The sequence below is a fragment of the Eretmochelys imbricata genome, chromosome 4 (genome assembly GCF_965152235.1).
Source record: "Eretmochelys imbricata isolate rEreImb1 chromosome 4, rEreImb1.hap1, whole genome shotgun sequence".
Lineage (NCBI taxonomy): Eukaryota > Metazoa > Chordata > Testudines > Cheloniidae > Eretmochelys > Eretmochelys imbricata.
The window spans coordinates 61,119,473-61,141,492 of record NC_135575.1 but is presented as its reverse complement, the minus strand read 5'-3'; the positions used below and the strand labels follow the sequence as shown (position 1 = coordinate 61,141,492).

The window sequence follows — 22,020 nt, the reverse complement described above, 5'->3', positions numbered from 1 at the left end:
ACCGCCTCCCCCTGCAGCCAGAGCTCCTGGCCGGGCGGCGGGCCGCTGCGCGCGCCGCTCACCTGCGCACACCTGGGCTCACCTGGGCGTGCGCGGCCCCCGGCCCCCGTGCCCCGCTCTGCGCCCCGCCCGCCTGCCAGTTCCTAGCCGCGCAGGCGCACGGCTCCTCTCCCGGGACTCAGCGCTGTCATGGCGGCAGAGAGCGGCCGTGTTTGCAGCCGAGGCAGGAAGAGATGGGGCTAAGGGAGACCGCGGGGTGAGGCAGCGGCGGCTGAAACTTTCGGCTCCTTCCCGCTCCAGGAGCGGCGGGTGCTTCTGCGCCAGGGGGGCTAGCGGCCCAAGGGCTCGCGCGAGTGCGGGGTACCAGAGCAGCCCGCTCTCCCCGCCCCTCAGCCGGGCATTAAAGCGAGCCTCTGCTCCCCCCCCCGCCGCCACCCCCGGCGGCGCACGAGACGCGAGGAGGAGGAGAATTAGGTGAGCCTGAACTTCCTTCCTGAGCGGTTTGTCGCGGCACCTGTGCGTGCACGGGCGGGCGAAGGGGCAGCGGGCTCTGCACGCTCAGCGGCGGCGGAGGTCCGAGCCCGGGAGCGGGGGGCACGGCGGGAATAGAGCCGAGCACGGGGCGCGCCCCCTTGACTCCCCTTTAGAAACCCAGCGCTGTCTGTGGGGCAGATTGCACGGGGCGGGAGAGAGGCAATTTGCTCCCCGGCTGCTACCGTCCCTGTTTTGTGGGGGCGGGGAGGAGGTGGGCCACTGGTAACTTGGGGGGTCGTCTGCCTGGCAGGGGCTTTCAAACGACTGGACGTGTTGCCTTTCAGGGCTTTACGTACCTGCCTCGGGGCAGTGAGGCAGCTGACCCAACCCTGCTGTTGAGGAAAAAGCGAAGATTGGGGGAGCGCTCTCCACACCCGCTGTACTTAGGGTTTTTCGCAAGTTGGACCTGAAGAGAGAGTGAGCAAGAGACCTCTTTCCCTGCCACTGAAATCACTCCTCATTGGCTGTGGCGGCTGTGCCTCTGGCATCTCAGCTAGTGGTAACTTGAACTTAGCTAGCTATGGCTAGTGAAGACAAACAGGTTCTTCAGCCAACAGGTGATGGAGGAGGAGGAGGAGGGAAAGGAGGAGGTTCTGCTGAAGTGGGGAGTACGCTGCAGCCCTTGAACCCAGGAGTCCCTATCCGAGGCATCAGGATGAAATTTGCAGTGCTGACGGGACTGGTTGAAGTTGGCGAAGTATCCAACAGGGACATTGTAGAAACTGTATTTAACTTGGTAAGCAGATCATCTTTCTAAGGCTCTTTCTGGAGGTGGAAGGGAAAGTAACAAAATACCCAGGCAGGAGAAGCAAGTAAAAACTCTGGGCACACTTGCATTATTTCTTTTTCTGACTCTCTTCTTTTCACTTATTTACATTCTTATGAAATACTTACTAACAGATTCTGGCTTGATTCTCTTTTTGCTGTTTTCAGCTTTTGCAGATGTTAAAGGGAACATGTCTATGCATTATAAATTATGCTTTTAAAAAATTCTACACAGGTGTCAACTCATTTGCCTTGAGGGAAGCTGTAGCTTTTCCCAGTAGTAATAGAGAAACACATTAAAGTGTAATGTAGTATACATTGTTGTTCAACACGTTTGTTTTTAATTGAAAAAGACAATATGGCAAACCGTGTTAAGTCTTTTTAAAAACTTTTCCATGAAGGTGTAATGTTTATGGGCTTGCCTCTAAAGGCTGTTTCTGGATAATCCTTTTTCTTTCCATTTATGTATGAAATTTTCATATTCTAAGGTGGTGGGGAAGTTATTTCATTTAAATATAGGTGTCAGTCACATTTACTTTGATTATTAGCAAAAGTTGTTGTTCAAGTGGCCTTTTAATTAACAAAGTAACCAGATGTATGCCCTATTGAATCTGCAGCTCAAAATAGTAGTAGCTTGAATAAATAAAACTTCCTAAATTTTTTTTAAACTTTTTTTTTAAACAAGTTTACAAATTCTTGCCATGCAAACATTAGAGAGAAAACAATTAGGAAAACATTGAGTTTTTGTTTAGCAAACCAATATAGTAAAACAGTAATATTAATCACCAGATCTCTCTCTGTTACAGGGTGTTACCATCTTAGAGAGAGCATCTTTACACTACCATGATGTGGTTTTAGCACAGACGTTTTTAATAGTTCATAACAAGCAATACTGAAAACTGAATGTATTTCTTGTTCTGAGTAATCAACGGCATAATATTGTAATGAACTCTCAATACTATGTTACGCAAACAGTTGGACCAGTTTTGCCCAAATGTTTAACTCGTACTATATAGGGTGCCCAAGTGTTGGGTGTGCGTGTAACTGTTTGTTTTTCTTATTACATTTTTACAATGGAGCCCTACTTTTGCTTGTGGCCTCTAGGAAGTGCTAGAATATGGATAATGAACATATTGGTGGTAGTCTTAGTTTTTGGTGCTTGCTTTAGATAGATGTCTGAGACTGAATGAGGCTTCTGTTCTGACAAACCAGGAAGTGGGAGCACATGCAACAAGTGTAAAACTTGTAGCAAGAAAAGGTCACTGTTACTGCAGAAAGTATGTTAGGTGTTAATTACTATCTGTATTTCAGTTATTTTATTAGCAATATGCATTTGCCTGTTCTTCAGAGCTAATAATCCTAACAGCTACATTTGTTAGGTCTGTTTAATGGCTTTTGACAGTATCTTAATTTGATTAGTCATTCTTTAATGTATAGTTTTCAGTAATTTGTGTCTGAGTTTTAAGATTAATAACATATTTCCTATTGACTTGCTATTTTAGTATTAAAAAGTTACAGGATCAAGGAGAGAGAACAAATGAGCATCAGAATATTTGTGTGATTAATGTACACCTCCTAAACTTCAGAGAGGAGTAGTGGCAGGCCATAATCAGTAAATTTCCATAAATGCCTCAGCCAGGAGAAGCTGAATTCAGTTCTTAAAAGTATACTTTGCAAATGCTTATTCTAAAGTAAACTCAGCTTTAAAGCGCATGGAGGGGAAGGTTCACAGGGAATGGCTAGTGGAATCTTCTTTATTTATGGCTCTAAAGGGCAAATCTTACTGTCCAAATCTGAAGTTCCACCATATTCAGGCACATTGCTTTTCATACTTTGAGGATCCTTAGCCAGAGGCGAGTTGTCAGAGAGTGGCTGGGAGAGTTTGAGCAAAATTGCAGGAATGTAGAAGTTGCTATTCCCTCCTATTGCTATTTAGCTCCATTTGAGTTCCTCAATCCTCCCCTGCCCACTCTGTTACAAGGAAGCATCATTTAAAGGTAGTGGAGAGCCAGTGCCCTTGAACTTGTGGTCCGTACTGCTCACAGAGCTTAGATGGCTTCTGACACTCTTTCATGTGGCTTCCCTGGATCAGAGTGCAGTTCAGGGAAGCTGAGGAGCTAAACCACTGTTAATCCCCACTGAGAAGCTGCACCCAAGCACCACACCCTCTTCCCTTTAACAGCTTCACTTGCCCAAAGCCACGATTTCTTAAGAATGGCCATATTGGGTCAGACCAATGCTCCAGCTAGCCCAGTCTTCTGACAGTGGCTGGTGCCAGGTGCTTCAGAGGGAATGAACAGGCCCATTTATCAAGTGATCCATCCCCTATCATCGAGTCCCAGCTTCTAGTGATCAGAGGTTTAGGGACACCCAGAGTATGGGGTTGTATCCCTGACCATCTTGGCTAATAGCTGTTGCTGCACCTGTTATCCATGAATTTATCTCGTTCTTTTTTGAACCCGGTTCTACTTTTGGCCTTCACGGCATGAGTTCCACAGGATGACTGTGCATTGTGTGAAGTAGTACTTCCTTTATGTCTGTTTTAAACCTGCTGCCTATTAATTTCATTGGGTGACCCCTGGTTCTTGTGTTATATGAAGAGGTAAATAACACTTCCCTATTTGCTTTCTCTACACCATTCATGATTTTATAGATCTTTATCACATCCTTCTCTGTCATCTCTCTTCCAGCCAAGCGGTCCTGGTTTTTTAATCTCTCCTGATATTGAAGTTGTTCCATACCCCTAATAATTTTCATTGCCCTTCTGTGTTTTTTCCAATTCTAATATCTTTCTTGAGACAGGGCAACCAGAACTGTATGAAATATTCAAGGTATGGACATACCATGGATTTATATAGTGGCATTGATATTTTCCGTCTTATCCCTTTCCTAATGGTTCCTAACATTCTGTTAGCTTTTTCTGACTGCTGCGGCACATTGCGTGGATGTTTTCAGAGACCTATCCACAATGACTCAAAGATCTCTTTTGAGTGGTAACCGCTAATTTAGACTGCATCATTTCATATGTATAGTTGGGATTATGTTTTTCAACGTGCATTATTTTGCATTTATCAACATTGAATGTCATCTGCCATTTTGTTGCCCAGTCACCAGTTTTGAGAGACCCCTTTGTAACTCTTAGTTACATCAAAAGCAGACTGCAATCTTGAGTAATTTTGTACCCTCTGCAAACTCTGCTATCTCACTGTTTACCCTTTTTTCCAGATCATTTATGAATATGTTGAACAGCATTGGTACCACTACAAATCCCTGGGGGACTGTGCTATTTACCGCTGTCCACTGTAAAAATGGACTGTCTATCATACTGTCAGGGTTGGAAGGGACCTCAGGAGGTCATCTAGTCCAACCCCCTGAGGTCATCTAGTCCAACCCCCTGCTCAAAGCAGGACTAATCCCCAGTTTTTGCCCCAGATCCCTAAATGGCCCCCCTCAAGGATTGAACTCAAAACCCTGGGTTCAGCAGGCCAATGCTCAAACCGCTGAGCTATTCCTACCCTTTGTCTCCTGTCTTGTAACCAGTTACTGATCTATGACTGCCTACTTTGCTTAAGAGCCTTGGGCGAGGAACCATGTCAAAGGCTTTCTGAATGTCCAAATACACTATATCCACTGGATCCCTCTTGTCCACATGTTTGTTGACCCCCCTCAAAGAATTCTAATAGATTGGTGAGGCATGATTTCCCTTTATAAAAGCCATGTGGATTGTTCCCCAACATATCGTGTTCATCTGTGTGTATGATGATTCTATTCTTTACTGTAGTTTCAACCTATTTGCCTGGTAGCGAAGTTAGATTTACTGGCCTGTAATTGCCAGGATCACCTCTAAAGATTTTTTAAAATGTCAATGTCACATTAGCTATCTTCCAGTCATCTGGTACAGAGGCTGATTTAAGTGTTAGGTTACATACCACAGATAGTAGTTCAGCAATTTCGTATTTGAAGTCCTTCAGAACTCTTGGGTGAACACTCTCCGGTTCTGATGACTTATTACTGTTTAATTTATCACTTTGTTCCAAAACCACCTCCATTGATTATTCAAACTGGGACAGTTCCTCAGATTTGTTGCCTGAAAAGAATGGCTGTGGGAATCTCCCTCACATCCTCTGTAGTGTAGACTGATGCAAAGAATTCATTTAGCTGCTTCTTAATGGCCTTGTCTTCCCTGAGTGCTCCTTTAGTATCTCAATTGTCCACTGGCCCCACTAATTGTTTGGCAGACTTCCTGCATAGATGTACTTAAAATTTTTTTGCTGTTAGTTTTTATGTTTTTTGCTAGTCGCTCTTCAAGTTCTTGTTTTGGCCTGCCATATTATACTTAACTTGCCAGGGTTTGTTCCATTCTATTTTCCTCAGCAGGAATGGACGTCCATTTTAAAATGATGCCCTTTTCCCCTAACCACCTCTTTTATTCTGTTTAGCCCTGAAAGTGTTTTTTGGTCCTCTTACTGTTTTTTTTTTTGTTTGTTTGTTTTGGGTATACATTTAATTTTAGCCTCCATTATGGTGTTTTTAAAAAGTTTCCATGCATCTTGCGGGCATTTCACTCTTGTGACTGTTCCTTTTAATTTTTATTTAACTAGCCTCCTCATTTTTGTGTCGTTCCCCTTTTTGAAGTTAAATGCTATTGTGGTGGCTTTCTTTGGCATTCCCCCTCCCTCCTCACAAAGATGTTAAATTTTAATTGTTTTATGGTCACTGTTACTGAGCGATTAATCTATATTTACCTCTTGGACCAGATCCTGTTCACCACTTAGGACTAAATCAAGAATTGCCTCTCCTTTCTGAGTTTCGGGATTAGCTGCTCCAAGAAGCAGTCATTAATGGTGCTAAGAAATTTTATCTCTGCACCCCATCCTGAGGTGGGTATAGTTTAAATCCGCCATTGTTACTGGGTTTTCTGTTTCTGTAGCCTCTCTAATTTCCTAGGCATGTCACTGTCACCATCCTGGTCAGGCAGTTGGTAGTTTATTCTTCTTGGTATACTATTATTATTTAGGCATGGAATTTCTATCTATAGAGAGTTTATGGTACTGTTTGATTCATTTCAGATTTTTACTACATTTGGCTCTATTCTTTCTTTCACATATAGTGCCATGTGCCCATCAGCATGACCGTCTGTCATTCCTATATATTTTGGGATTTACTGTGTTCCACCAAATTCCTGTGATGCCTATCTTATCAATATCCTCATTTAATACCCGGCATTCAAATACACCCCTCTTAGCAGTTAGACTTCTTGCAATTGTATGAAAGCACTTGAAATTTGTCAGTATTTAGTATCTGTCTTCATGTGATGTAACTGAATCGGACTCGTTTGTTTGTTTGACTGTTTCTCTTCAGTTCTTGCTATAATTGAATCCCAAAATTCTTGTTGTCCCAAGGGATTGCCTTAAGGCCATAAAAGAGTGAATGAATGGTCAGGAGAGGATGTTGTAGCTGGTCTAGGCCCAGCCAAGTAGACCTTTTTTTTGATAACTCCTGTTCTAGTAGAATAGTATCTCTAAAAAGACATTGTTTAATACTTGGTGTATGTGAAATGGTGGCTAACAGTGACCTACGTGTCACTAAAAAATGACAGGTTTTTAAAGAGTTTATAGACAAATGCTAGAAGTCTAAATAATAAGATGGGTGAACTAGAGTGCCTCGTATTAAATGAGGATATTGATATAATAGGCACCATAGAAACTTGGTGGAATGAGGATAATCAGTGGGTACAAAATATATTGGAAGGACAGAACAGGTTGTGCTGGTGGGGGAGTGGCACTATATGTGAAAGGAAGCGTAGAATCAAATGAAGTAAAAATCTTAAATGAACCTAACTGTACCATATAATCTCTAGGGATAGTAATTCCATAATTACTTGAATAATAAAAATATAGCAGTAGGGATATATTACTGACCACCTGACCAGGATGGTGATAGTGTCTGTGAAATCCTCAGGGAGATTAGAGGGGCTATTATAATAAAAAATTCAGTAATAATGGTGGTTTTCAACTATCCCCAGATTGACTGGGTACATATGAATGGTATGTAGAGATAAAGTTTCTAGACACCTTAAATGGCTGCTTCTTGGAGCAACTAGTCCTGGAACCCACAAGAGAAGAGGCATATCTTGATTTAGTCGTAAGTGGAGCACAGGATCAGGTCCAAGCAGTGAATATAGCTGGACTGCTTGGTAATAGTGACCATAATATAATTAAATTTAACATCCCTGTGGTGGGGAAAACACCATAGCAGCCCAACAGTGTAGCATTTAATTTCAGAAAGGGGGGACTACACAAAAATGAGGATGCTTAGTTAAACAGAAATTATAAGGTACAGTGCAAAAAGTGAAATCCCTGCAAGCTGCATGGAAACTTTAATGACACCGCAATAGAGGCTCAACTTAAATGTATACTCCAAATTAAAAAACATAGCAAGAGAACCAAAAAAGTGCCACTGTTGCTAAACAACAAAGTAAAAGAAGCAGTGAGAGGCAAAAAGGTATCCTTTAAAAAGTAGAAGTTAAATCCTAGTGAGCAAAATAGAAAGGAGCATAAACTCTGGCAAATGAAGTGTAAATAATATAATTAGGAAGGACAAAAAAGAATTTGAACAACAGCTAGCCAAAGATTCAAAAAGTAATAGCAACATTTTTTTTTTAAGTAGCTCAGAAGCAGGAAGCCTGCTAAACAAACAGTGAGGCCACTGGACGATAGAGATGCTAAAGGAGCATTCAAAGATGTTAAGGCCATTGTGGAGAAACTAAATGAATTCTTTGCATCGGTCTTTATGGCTGAGAATGTGAGGGAGATCACCAAACCTGAGCCATTTTTTTTAGGTGACAAATCTGAGGAACTGTCCCAGACTGAGGTGTCATTAGAGGAGGTTTTGGAACAAATTGATAAACTAAACAGTAATAAGTCACCAGGACCAGATGGCATTCACCCAAGAGTTCGGAAGGAACTCCAATGTGAAATTGCAGAACTGCTAACTGTAGTCTGTAACCTATCATTAAAATCAGCTTCTGACTGGAGGATAGCTAATGTGATGTCAATTTTTAAAAAGGGCTCCAGAGTTGATACTGGCAATTACAGGTCAGTAAGCCTGAAGTCAGTACCAGGCAAACTGGTTGAAACTATAGTAAAGAACAGAATTGTCAGACGCATAGATGAACATAATTTGTTGGGGGAGAGTCAACATAGTTTTTGTAAAGGGAAATCATGTCTCCCCAATCTACTAGATTTCTTTGAGGGGGTCAACAAGCACGTGGACAAGGGGAATCCAATCGATATAGTGTACTTAGATTTTCAGAAAGCCTTTGACAAGGTCCCTCACCAAAGGCTCTTAAGCAAAGTAAGCTGTCGTGGGATAAGAGGGAAGGTCCTTTTATGGATTGGTAACTTAAAAAATAGGAAACAAAGGATAGGAATAAATGGTCAGTTTTCAGAAGAGAGAGAGGTAAATAGTGGTGTCCCCCAGGAGTGTGTACTGGGCCCAGTGCTATTCAACATATTCATAAATGATCTGGAAAAGTGGTAAACAATGAGGTAGCAAAATTTGCAGATGATACAAAACTACTCAAGATAGTTAAGTCCCAGGCAGACTGCGAAGAGTTACAAAAGGATCTCGCAAAACTGGGTGACTGGGTAACAAAATGGCAGATGAAATTCAATGTTGATAAATGCAAAGTAATGCACACTGGAAAACATAATCCCAACTATACATATAAAATGAAGGGGGTCTAAATTAGCTGTTACCACTCAAAGAGGTATTGGAGTCATTGTGGATAGTGCTCTGAAAACAGTCACTCAGTGTGCAGCGGCAATCAAAAAAGTGAACAGAATGTTGAGAATCATTAAGAAAGGGATAGATAATAAGACAGAAAATATCATATTGCCTGTATATAAATCCATGATATTTCCACATCTTGAATATTGTGTGCAGATGTGGTCGCCCCATCTCAACAAAGATGTATTGGAGTTGGAAAATGTTCAGAAAAAGGCAACAAAAATGATTAGGGGTATGGAATAGTTGCCATATGAGGAGAGATTAATAAGACTGGGACTTTTCAGCTTGGAAAAGAGAGATGACAAGGGGAGATATAATAGAGGTCTATAAAGTCCTAACTGGTGTGGAGAAAGTAAATAAGGAAGGGTTATTTATTCCTTCTCATAACACAAGAACTAGCAGTCACCAAATGCAATTAATAGGCAGCAGGTTTAAAACAAAAAGAAGTATTTCTTAATACAACGCACAGTCAACCTGTGGAAATCCTTGCCAGAGGATGTTGTGAAGGCCAAGATTATAACAGAGTTCAAAAAAGAACTAGATAAGTTCATGAAGGATAGGTCCATCAATGGCTATTAGCCAGGATGGGCAGGGATGGTGTCCCTAGCTTCTGTTTGCCAGAAGCTGGGAATAGGCTACGGGATGGATCACTTGATGATTACCTGTTCTGTTCATTCCCTCTGGGGCACCTGGCATTGGCCACTTTTGGAAGAGAGGGTATTGGGCTAGATGGACCTTTGGATTGACCCAGTGTGGCCATTCTTATGTTCTTACACTTACTCTCTTGTGCTGATTGAATTTGAAAAGTGACTTTTAAGAATGTTGTTGTGATGTGCTATGTGTCTCAATTACTTCCAGAGCAAATTTTCTCCTTTTACAAGGTACAAGATGTCTGCCCTCTGTCAGTCCTGCAAATTCAGCTTGGGATCTGAAAGTCCTACTGTGTTCCATAACTAGTAATAGATTCTTCAGGTTAAATTTTAGCCCTCAGTAGGGGGTTGGACATAAGTAAATGAGGACAAATATTTCCCCCCTGAACTGGGCTTCATTCATTTCACTAACTCCTAGCTATATTAGTTCAGCAGCAATGATAGGAATAAAAAACCAAGGGGAACCATATTTCTGTTACCAAAGCAAGCAGACTTTGAACACGCACAGGGAGCAAAGCCGAATAGAAATGTCATTACGTAGTCACTGTTCATAGCAGAACTAAACTCTAAAGAAATGTCTAAACTAGGATGAAATGTGGGTTTTTAAACATGTTCTCAGACTTTTGTGTAGGCTGGGCAATTTGTATTTTACCATGTGCTAGCTGGTTAAGGGAGAACCCTATGAGGTTCATCTGTCCTAGCAAAAATAAGAGAGACTATACATTCCTGATAAGCAAGATTTTTTTTTTAAAAAAAGAAAGAATAATCATGGTTTTAAATACCACTTTTGAGGCTTTCAGTATACATTATAAAGAAGTATAAAAAATTCACAAGTCCAATTTTTAAATATCCTTTGAAGGTCACTTATAAATAAAATAGAAATCCTGTCAAGTGATATTGCTGGCATAAGTAACAATAGTTCAGTCTAGTTATGCAGGAACTGCAAGTGTGCTGAGAACAAAAATGTTTAATCTTTGCACATTAATGTATTGGAAGAGTCCAATATCTACTGAGTTATACTTCCAGCATGGTTGTCAAAGGAGTTTTTCATCCCTTTACAACCATTGAGACATGACTACACTCTTAGAAACTTTGAAATAGATCTGTTCGGTTTCAGACAGTGTTTTCTGAGAGCCCAATAGTTCAGCCCATATTGCATATGGTATTACCCGTTTCAGCATGCCTTAACTGCAAATAGTTCAGTGAAGAAAAAGCTGATTATCCCAGTGTAACGAAAACTTTATTGTGAATTATGACAATCCTTGGAAATGTCATTCCAGTTCAAATATTAGTCTTTGAAATCATGGAAATCTTTGAAATACAATAGGCTGAACTGAGTTTGTATTGCTTACATAATGTGATAAGGGTCTTTATTCTTTTAAAATAAGGTTGGACAAAATAGGGCTAACGCAAGACGTTTAACACACCAATATTGAGAGGGTGTAGGCTCCCTTGAAGCAAACTTAGAAAACAAAACACAAAAAACCAAAAACACCTGTACATGCTGTACAAATAGGAGGGGGGAAGAGTAGAGTGGGAGAGAATAGCATGCAGAACACGAGAGAGCTAATTTCTATTGATACTCTTGCAGTCAAAAAGAAAAGTGGACAATTTATAAAAGACAGTTTATCTTCTTACCATATATCACACAGTCACATACAGGTTTTCTGGCAAGAAAACAGCTTCATGTGAAGCACAGTTTGACTACCTACTAGTCAAGAAACTCTCGAAAGAGTAGCAGAAATTATTCTGCACTTGGCAGCATACAAAATGTAAGACTGGCCAGAATGTAAATTTACAATTTTTGTGCTCAATGGAGGCAGAGATTTTTAGGACCTGGAAGACTATGAAGTTTCCAAATTCAGACACTCTACTTTTCTACCTAGTGTCCCCAAGTTGCATAACACTTTGCAGTATTAACTTTTGAGATTAAAATGATACCGGATATGAAACTAGTAGACATGCTTAGTCAGAAGCTTGCCCTTGCTTCACCTTTTGCTATATAGATGTGCATCTTGCAATATCAGTCACAGTCCTCTGTATGATGCCTCCTTCCTATCATGAGGCAGTATAATATATAACTGCTATCTTGGGTATCTTTCTGCAACTTCAGTAACAGACTGTCAGAAATTTTATTCACTGGCCAGTATTTGTTGTTAGTCCCTAATTATGATATCACTTTTCTTCAGTAGATCTCAAAGCATGTTACAAAGGTATGCTGCATTAACTTGTGTTGAGAAATAGACATCTATATGGCAAGATCCCTGACTGTCTTAAGCAACTGGCATAGCACACTTGTGTTCATCCCTTTTGATGGGATGAATGTGGTGGTGTGTGTAATCAGGGACTGGAAATTCGTGCCAGGGTTTTGCTCACGAGTTTAAGTTGACTAAGCATTTCTCCAGCAAACGCAGGCAGGTCAAACACTCTGGTCTTTCTTTGTTGCTGTGATGTGATGCGTCACCTTACCATATGTAAGTTATAAAAAGGAAGAGGACGAGCTGGTTTGCCCATGTGTAAAGGAAGAGGACCACTTTTTGGCATTTCTTAATCACTTGTTAAATATAACACTGTCAAAGCTGATAGACTGACAGTTATTTGGCTTGTTTCAGAGTAGCAGCTGTGTTAGTCTGTATTCGCAAAAAGAAAAGGAGTACTTGTGGCACCTTTAGACTAACAAATTTATTTGAGCATAAGCTTTCGTGAGCTACAGCTCACTTCATCGGATGCATTCGGTGGAAAATACAGTGGGGAGATTTATATACATAAAGAACATGAAACAATGGGTGTTACCATACACACTGTAACAAGAGTGATCACTTAAGAAGAGCTATTACAAGCAGGAGAGCTGGGGGAGGGGCGGGAAACCTTGCATCCCTCTCCTTTTCCCAGTCTGTATGCAAAAAGTTGTGATCTCTTGTGGGTTTTCTTTTAAAGGCCTGTTCTGTTTTCTGAGAGGCAGATATGCTATTGGTCCTAATTCTTTCATACATTTAAAGGTCTGCCCCAAGAGATTGCAGGATCTTGGCCATAGTTTCTACTGCAATTAAGAGCAAGCCTATGAAGGCAAGCCAATGGGCAAATGTGATGACAGAAAAAGATTGCTTTTTTTTGCTTTTTTTTTTTTTTTTGGAGGGAAATGTCAGTATCTCAAGAATGTGATGTAATTTATTGGGTTTGTATTGAGGAAGAAGGCTAGAGTTACTTCCCATAACTTAATTAAAACAAACAAACCCCCACAACAGTTGTCAGACCATCTCCTTCTGAAATTAATTCTGGGGCTTCTTTTTCTTGTCAGATTTTTACTCCACTGGGACACAAGCATAATAGTTTTATGAAGCAAAAAGCAGGGTTTTCCCTTATAGAAACTTTTTTTTAATTTGTACCCAATTTTGAAAAAGGAAAAGCTGGAGCAGATTAAAATAAAATGAGCGGTCAAAGTAGACCACTAGTTCCTCAGTAGCTGTGCATTGTTTGGCCTAGCTTGATATGAATTTTTATAGCTTGTTAATGTTTTACTGTGCTAATCCAGTTTCAAAAGCAGCATTTCAGATTAAATGAAAGTGTGTGTTGTAACTAAAGCATAATCTTCTCTAGGTCACTGATGATTTCCCCTCTAGCTATAGTTACCCCTGTTCTGTCACTTCAGCCTACCTACAGTATGCATGATAAGGTAACAGGTTTTAGCCAAGTTAGGTTTGCAGTCTAAAAATCTCAGTAAACTAGTCAACTCATTGCATTTATATGGTTATGCATAATTTCAGCTGTATGACTTTCCTTGATTTCCCACCAGTCAATGTGAGGCATGGAGCTAAAACTCAATTCAGTACTTTCAAAATATTTCCCTCAATGTTCTTTCTGTTGAATTTAGCATAATATGAATCCACTAACTCTTAATTATGGTGGGAGTATTTGTGCCAAGGACGATTCTTCTCTTTCGTTCACCTCTCCGTCCTCAGTCATGCCGAAAAATGAATTTGAGCATGCTTGTGAAGTACTGTACTTCTCCTTTTCACTCCTTAGTTCTGTTTCCCTGGTACTGGAACAGCCTGTTTACACTCCAAATCCAGTGATGATGTGAATCCAGTAACAGAACATGATTATCTCAGACACTATTACACTACAAGATATAACTTCACTACAAGATATAACTTTAGCTTAAATAAAAAGAAAAGGAGCACTTGTGGCACCTTAGAGACTAACCAATTTATCTGAGCATAAGCTTTCGTGAGCTACAGCTCACTTCATCGGATGCATACTGTGGAAAGTACAGAAGATATTTTTATACACACAAACCATGAAAATGCATCCGATGAAGTGAGCTGTAGCTCACGAAAGCTTATGTTCAAATAAATTGGTTAGTCTCTAAGGTGCCACAAGTGCTCCTTTTCTTTTTGTGAATACAGACTAACATGGCTGTTACTCTGAAACCTTTAGTTTAAATGAGACCTAACATGGCACAGGCTTGGTCAAAATCATTCATACACATTTGCATAATTGATTTTCAGAACTGACATTGAGTCACATATGCTACCGTATTGAAATGGACCTTACTTGACTACAAATGCATGCACAATTATGATGGTGTATATAGCTTGTCTAGGTGTTGGGAGAGAGTGTTACACCTCTCTTTCCTTTTAAAGGAAATATCACAGCTACATGTTGCATATGCAGGAATTCAGAGAACTTGTCTGTGAAGAAAAGGGCTGGGCCTGGCTGTGGTTAATACCCCAGCACACATTAAAAGGGATGTACATATAATCTTTAGCTATCTGGCTTATGGAACTAGCCTCACCTTGTGGGACAGAGGACATACAGTTGAAGAAAACTTCTTGACCAACTGAAACTTTGGCTTCTAAAAAGCCATCCCTTTTAAGTTAATTTAGAAATGGGTTTGTTGGAAGCCTTTTGAACACATGGTTTAAAGCTCTGTGGGAAGATTTTTTTTTTTTTAAATTTCTACAAAACTACAAAACATATTGGCAAGTGTAATGGAACTTCCAGGGGTGCTGTTTCTATACATGACCATTATGGCTGATGTGTCACAATCACCCATGTAAATCTCACCTATTTAACCAGAGACTTCCCCAGGTTAACTTCTATTGACCAAGCAGCAAAATCAATTTCTCTTTTCTTCTCCTTCAGATATATCACAGTCGTATTTAGCTCCAGGTTTACCTTCCTGATATGATTTTCTTATGGCAGGCATTCATTGGAAACTTTACCGCTTTAACTCTTCACTGTCTTCAGTGGTCAGTCCTTTGAAGCTGTTGACACCCTAAACCAGAGGTGGGCAAACTATGGCCCACGGGACCATCCTGCCTGGCCCCTGAGCTCCTAGCTGGGGAGACTAGCCTTCGGCCCCTTCCCCGCTGTTCCCCCTCCTGTGCAGCTATGCCACTGCACGGTCAGCGCTCTGGGTGGCGGGGCTGCGTGCTCATGCAGGTCAGTGCGTCTGGCTCCGGCTGGGTGGCACGGCTCCAGATATGCTGCTCTGAGTGGCATGGTGCCGGGGCCGGGGGGTTGGATATGGGGCAGGGGATCCCGGGGGGCAATCAGGGGACAGGGAGCAGGAGGCGGTTGGCTAGGGCAGAGGTTCGGGGGGGGGCAGGTCATGGGGAACAGGGAGGATTGGATAGGGGGTTGGGTCCCGGGGGGCCTGTCAGGGAGCGGGGTGTGGATAGGGAGCAGAGGGGGTTGGATAGGGGGTGGGGCTCCAGGGAGCAGTTGGGGTGGGGGTCCTGGGAGGGGGCGGTCAGAGGACAAGGAGCAGGGGGGATTGGATGGGTGAGGGATTCTGAGGGGGGCAGTCAGGTGGCAGGAAGTGGGAGAGGTCAGATAGGGGGTGGGGGCCAGGCTGTTTGGGGGGCACAGCCTTCCCTACCTGGTCCTCCATACAGTTTCCCTCGGGCCAAAAAGTTTGCCCACCCCTGCCCTAAACCCTGTATTTATCACCTGTGTAAAGTAGTGGAATGGGTTGAAGACTCAACTAGTGAATTGCCATAACATAGAGGTCTTTAACACTTTCTTAACACCAAAGTGTCTATAGGTTTTTAACATCTAAGACAGCTGAGATACTTGATAGATATCTAATTTACAAGGAGGGGTACACAAGTATGCAAGAACAGAGGTAAGGTTCTTGGGGGGTATTACTTTCCAGTATTTTTCTGTTTTTTAAGAAAATTATTACATGAATGTTGAATTCCCTGTTTCTCTGGATTTTTTTCAAAAATAGTAACACTAAGCACTCACGTAATGCTCTTACCAAAGTTCTTAACACTTGCTTTTCAACTCTTCTAATGAGGTAGGTAAGCTTCCTCGTTTTGCAGATAGGAATTTGGGCGTTGAAAGGTCGTTCCTTGCATGTGAGGCAATGCAATCCAGCAGAGTAGGTACCGAACAAGGAGAAAGTAGAGCTGGCTGCTAATTCTGTTTGTGACCAGACTTCTGAGGCTTTGAGAAGGTCACTTAACCTCTCTGATTCTTAGTTTTTCCATCTTTAAAATGTGGATAATGCTTTTCTACCAGACAGATGACCTGTAAGGCATAGTTAAGGCATTCTGAGATCCTTGAGTAAAAGGGCGAAACAGGGTAGTCTGCCCCTTTTTACGCCATGGGACCTGGGGCCAGTCAACCCTGTTCTGAGGCAGAGCCCTGTTAAGAACAAGTTGGGGCCTTGTAGTTTGCCTCACAAGCACTTGGTTCCTAATAAAGGCTGAAAGGTCTTAGTTGAGGGAGGAAAGCTACAGGAAGCAGGTTGAATCCTGTGGCAGGCAACAGAGGAGGGAACCTGTACGGAATAAAAGGAGTACTTGTGGCACCTTAGAGACTAACAAATTTATTTGAGCATAAGCTTTCGTGAGGTACAGCTCACGAAAGCTTATGTTCAAAAAAATTTTAGTCTCTAAGGTGCCACAAGTACTCCTTTTCTTTTTGCGAATACAGACTAACAGGGCTGCTACTTTGAAACCTGTCATGTATGGAATGGGTGCAACTGCAAAAGACCTCAGGTTACCGGGGAAGGGACAATTGAAGTGCTGAATTTATGGTGTTTGAAAGAAAGAAATCAGAAGCCCTGAGGCAAAGGGCTGGGGTGTGGTGCCAATTTGTTCCTGAGCTGGGGAGACAGGCCAGTAGCCTACAATACTGTAGAAAGCAAAATGTTAAACCAACATACTGGAAACAGATTTTGGGAGTTTCTGGTGCTCTGCCCTCCTCTTCAATCTGCTGGACCAAATCTTTCTTGTACTTTTACCTTCTCATAACTGATCCAAAGCTTCCAGTGTCTGTATGCATAGCCTGTGGACTTTGTCCGCACTGTATTATTCATGTAGCTTTTTCTGGTAGCATCCACAGTCTGTTGTACAAACCTAAAATAAGGCACATTCAGTGCCAGTATGGACTTGGAGTATAAAAAAAGACAGAGAACAGAGGAAAAGGATACATCATGTGTGTGAGGTGAAGATTGTACACAATAAAACAATAATGTGACCTAATAAACTAAAATTGTGACTTACCCAGTTGTTAGGGCTAGTCTACACTGGCAACACTAAAGCGCTGCTGCGACACTACTTTAACCTGGCTTGTGTAGTTGCGGCACAGCGCTGGGAGAGCTCTCCTAGTGCTCTAAAAAAACCACCTCCACGAGGGGCATACCAGCGCTAGTGCACTGTCTACGCTGGTGCTTTACAGCGCTGAAACTTGCTGCACTTGGGGGGCGGGGGGGAGAGGGGGGTGGTGGTTTCACACCCCTGAGGGAGAAAGCTGCAGCGCTGTAAAGTGCCAGTGCAGACAAGCCCTTAGTCAGCCACTATCAGTCAGCTAGATTCTTGCAGGTTTTGATAGGAGTGGGCCTTCACTTTAGGAGTTTCAAATTTTATATGCTGATTCCTTACTTCTGGGTAAAGTAGCAAGTTTATTATTAGACACCTTTCTCACTGCATAGTACAAAGAAATATTTTAAGAGCATGTCAGTTGGGGATTTGAATGTGAAGAAAGTAGTGGTTTTGTGGACCAGGAAGGGTATTCCATACCTAAGGGGCAGGAATGGAAGAAGGCACAGTGATAACTGTTGAAATGGGTGAACAGTGTCAAGATTGGCATCAAGGCTGGGAAATATGGGGAGACATGGAAAGAGCTAAAGATTAGATTATTAGGAAAGGGCAGAATTATGCAGGGTGTTTGAAGGAGAGGACCAGAAAGTCTGCATGCGGTAAAGTGGAAGTAGGCAGGTTTAAAACCTGTTAGGTCAGATCAGATTGATAGGTAATGAGATTTTTGGAAGCTGTCTTATATGGACTGTCAAAGCTGCCGGTTTTTGAGGACTACCAAATATGTTTTAGTGTCTTGATTTGAAGTCATATTTCAGATAATGAAACCAAAATGTCCATAGTGTATCCTGTGCTGTCCCCACATATACTCAATTTTTCCATATTAAAGGTAAATGCAGTAATTCCTTCCTAAATAAATCTCATTTAACATGGTATTCTAACCGGATAAGAAATATAATTTGGAAATGGCATTTCTAGTTTTTGTTTTTTATACAGTCTGAACATTCTTGATCATTTAGTGGGACGGCTGCATTATATTGTTGCATTAATCAAGCTCTACAGTTTTGTTGTTAGATGTGAAATAGGTACTTGCCAGTCTTCAGTTTTCTGTATATGAAATGATTTAGAATTATATTCTGGCAAACTCAGTCTTGCATGCATTGAATTTAATGCATGCATCTTTTTAAAAAGTGACCCACTTGCAATAAACAGAAAATCTGGAAAAAAGGGACTAAAACCCACCAGAGTCCTAGGCTGGAGTTGTGGGTGACTTCTTCTTTCTAGCATGCATGTGAGTTCTTTATTCTTTAATATGTTTACTGTGTAATGGTTTTACCTTTAGAATAAATGTGCTTGCTTAGAAGGAACTGTGTGGTAACTTATTACTGCAGGCAGTACCTAGGGTTGCCAGTCATCTAGTTTTTGACCAGAACGGCTGGTCGAAAAGGGACCCTGGTGGCTTTGATCAGCACTGCTGACTGGGCCGTTAAAAGTCCGATCAGCAGTGCAGCGGGGCTAATGCAGGTTCCCTGCCTGCTGTGGCTCCGTGTGGCTCCCGGAACCAGCGGAATGTCCCCACTCCAGCTCCTATCCATAGGGGCATCCAGGGGGCTCCACACGCTGCCCCTGCCCCAAGCACCAGCTCTGTAGCTCCCATTGTCTGGGAACCATGGCCCATGGGAGCTGCGGGGGTGGTGCCTATGGACAGGGCAGAACGCAGAGCCGCTTGGACGCAGCTCTGTGTAGGAGCTGGAGGAGGGAAAAGCCACTGCTTCCAGGAGCTGCTTGAGGTAAGTGCCATCCAGAGCTTGCATTCCTGATCCCTCCCCCCCAATCCCTTTCCCCAGCCCTGATTCCCCCTCCCGCTCTCTGAACCCCTCGATCCCAGCCTGGAGCACCCTCCTGCACCCCAAACCCCTCATCCCCATCCCTACATCAGAGCTCAAACCCCCAACTGGAGCCCTCATTGGCCCCCCCCAGGCGCCCCTGCCCCAGCTCTGATCCCCCTCCTGTCCTCTGAACCCCTCCTAACAGCCCCCTCCTGCACCCCAAACCCTTCATCCCTGGTCCTACCCCAGAGTCGACACCCCCAGCCAGAGCCCTCATCCCTGTCCGCACACCAGAGCCCACTCCCAGAGCCGGATTCCTTATCCCCCCTACACCCCAACCCCCTGCCCCAGCCCGAAGCCCCCGCCTGCACCTTGAACCTCTCATTTCTGGCCCCACCCCAGAACCTAAACTTCCAGCCTGGAGCCCCCTTCCATACTCCAAACCCCTCAGCTCCAGCCCCGGCCTGGAGGCCTCACACCCCCCTCTCCCCCCGCATCCCAACCTACTATGTCACCCAGAGCCCCCTCTCACATGCTGAACTCCTCGTTTCTGGCCCCACCCCAGAGCCTGCATACAGGTGCAGTTACCTTGAACCTTTGATCTTGGGGTTCTGTAGAAGTAGAGATTCTGCTGCTGCAGAATTCCTGGGACCCTGATTGACATGAATGGGGAACCCCTCACCAGCAAGAGCTATCGTTTCAGGCTATCTGCAGATGCTCAGGAAACTGTTCCATGTTTTTTAGGTTGTGACCACAACCGTGAGAGATGGTAGCACAATTCTGGGACAAGGGGTTAAATCTGTGGTTGCAGAATCATTGAATACTTGGGTGGACCTTCTTATTATGTGTATTTTCCTCTTTATGCCTTATTTCCAGATTTTTCCATAATCCATTATTGGACAAAAGCATACAAGAAGACGCATTAAAAGACTACAGTAGCATTTGTAGGTATAAAACTCTACAGTTAAATATAGTGCTTGCTGTTTTCAGCAGGAATGTTAATTGGTTCAGTAGGATCCTGTAAGCAAATAATGCTGAAAATGGCCTTTAATTGATGATTAAATAGAAAATGTCAACTGCATTACAGTAGGCTTAAAGAAATAAGTCCCTTGTTCCGAATATGGGCCCTTTTTAACAATGGGGCAGGGTTACAATGGCTGCTGATACAATTCTTAAAGAGCATTCTCAAGAAAACGATCTAGCCACTAGGAGGCCCATTCTTGGATCAGTATTGGATAAATGGAGAAGTCTAACAATGTCATCTTTTTCACATTCTTGCCAATGATTCAGCTGACATCAGTCACATGATTGGAAATTTATTTGGAAGATAAATGTTTAACTGCCATGTACCACTAACTCGCTTAGATAACACTGAGAGTCTGGTATAAATTCTTAGCTAATATTGGTGCTGTTTTGTACGTTGGTAGAAAAGAGCTAATTCCTTGCAATGTGTTCTGCAGTATTTCATTGCAGGCATGTTTTATTGCATCATCCCTAATACTTCTTAAAGATTGTTTACTGGGTAGTCTGTAACTTAATGCCTTACATTAGCAGGTGGACTCAGCAGAAAACAAAATAGGAGCTTAAAGTTAGAGATCTAAGTCTTAGACATCTAAATAAGTTGCCTGACTTTCAGAAGTATTGAGCTCTCACTGAAGTAGAGTTCCTGAACCCCACTTGGAGGATGCTTTCAGAGCTGTTAGCATCCTTTAATCCAGCTGTTGCCCAAGATGTCAATGGGTGGACGTTAAAAGAAATATTAATGCAGGTATAATAAGCAGGAGATAAAATCTACACCTACTGCCATCTATCTCCAATGATTCTTATTAGTGGGGCCTACCAATTTCATGGCCCTGAAAAACACTACATGGATTGTGAAATAAGCCCTTCCCCATAAAATCCGATGTCCCCTGGTTCCTAGGAGCACTCCAGCAAAGGGGGCTCTAGCTCCAGCTGGGCTGGGGAGGGACAGGACTTGACCATCCCCCTGCACAGCTGCTGGTTGGGGAGAGACTGGACTCACCTCCGGGTGCCTCCCCCTGAAGCAGGACACTCTGGGACTGTGCAGCAACCCCAGAGGTTCCTGCAGCTTGAGGAGGCTTGTGGACGGGGGTCTGATCTTCCCTTGTTCCTAGGAGCACCCTTGCAAATGGGGCTCCTAGCTCTGGCTGGGTTGGGGAGGTATAAGACTTGTCCATCCCCTGCACAGTTGCTCTGGGAAGGGGGAGACTGGACCCACCTCTGGGTGCCTCCCCTTGCAGTAGGACACTCTGGAATGGTACAGCAGCCCCAGAGGTTCCTGTAGCTGGAGGAGGCTTGTGGAGTTGGATCCAATCTTCCCTGTGCTGCTAGGAGCGCCCCAGTAAAGTAGGGTCCTAGCTGCTAGTCTGGGCAGGGCTGGGGCAGGGCAGGACTTGCTTTTTCCCTGCAGGGCTGCTTTTGGATATCTCTCGGGGCTGCAGATAGATCTGCACCCCTTCCTCCCCACTCTGTTTAGCTCTGAAGGCAGCAGAGAAGTGAGAGTGGCAATCCCATGGCCCCCCTACAACAGGTTTGCGACCTTCCCACCCCCCCCAACAATCCCCTTTTGGGTCGGGACCCCCACAGTTACAACACTCATAAAATTTCAGATTTAAACATCTGAAAATGTGAAATTTACCAGTTTTCAAATCCTATGGCTGTGAAATTGACCACAATGGACACTGAATTTGGTAGGGCCCTACTTATTAATGAATTTGTCAGACAACCTTATTCAAGTAGCTAAGAGTGTTTTGTCTTTATATTCTACTTAATGAGGTAAAATAAAAAAACGGGGAAGGGAGCTTGGATATTCAGTTATGGAAAAAATTAATCAAATGTAGAAACACAGACATCCAGGTATCTTTAACTTAACTCTGTCAC

General features: G+C 42.9%; 1 protein-coding gene across 3 annotated transcripts in view; it reads left to right on the top strand.

Moving 5' to 3' along the window:
- The first annotated feature begins 202 nt into the window (after nt 1–202).
- The window catches only part of LRBA (LPS responsive beige-like anchor protein), a 552,094-nt gene continuing 530,276 nt past the window's right edge, over nt 203–22,020 (top strand). For 2 of the 3 annotated variants that reach the window (XM_077815362.1, XM_077815360.1), the window contains exons 1-2: nt 508–573; nt 819–1,270. In XM_077815362.1, the coding sequence (XP_077671488.1) occupies nt 1,055–1,270 (216 nt within the window). In that variant the 5' untranslated portion in view covers nt 508–573; nt 819–1,054. Of the gene's footprint in view, nt 475–507; nt 574–818; nt 1,271–22,020 lie in introns of those variants that run through there. The other variant, XM_077815359.1, reaches the window with a different exon arrangement.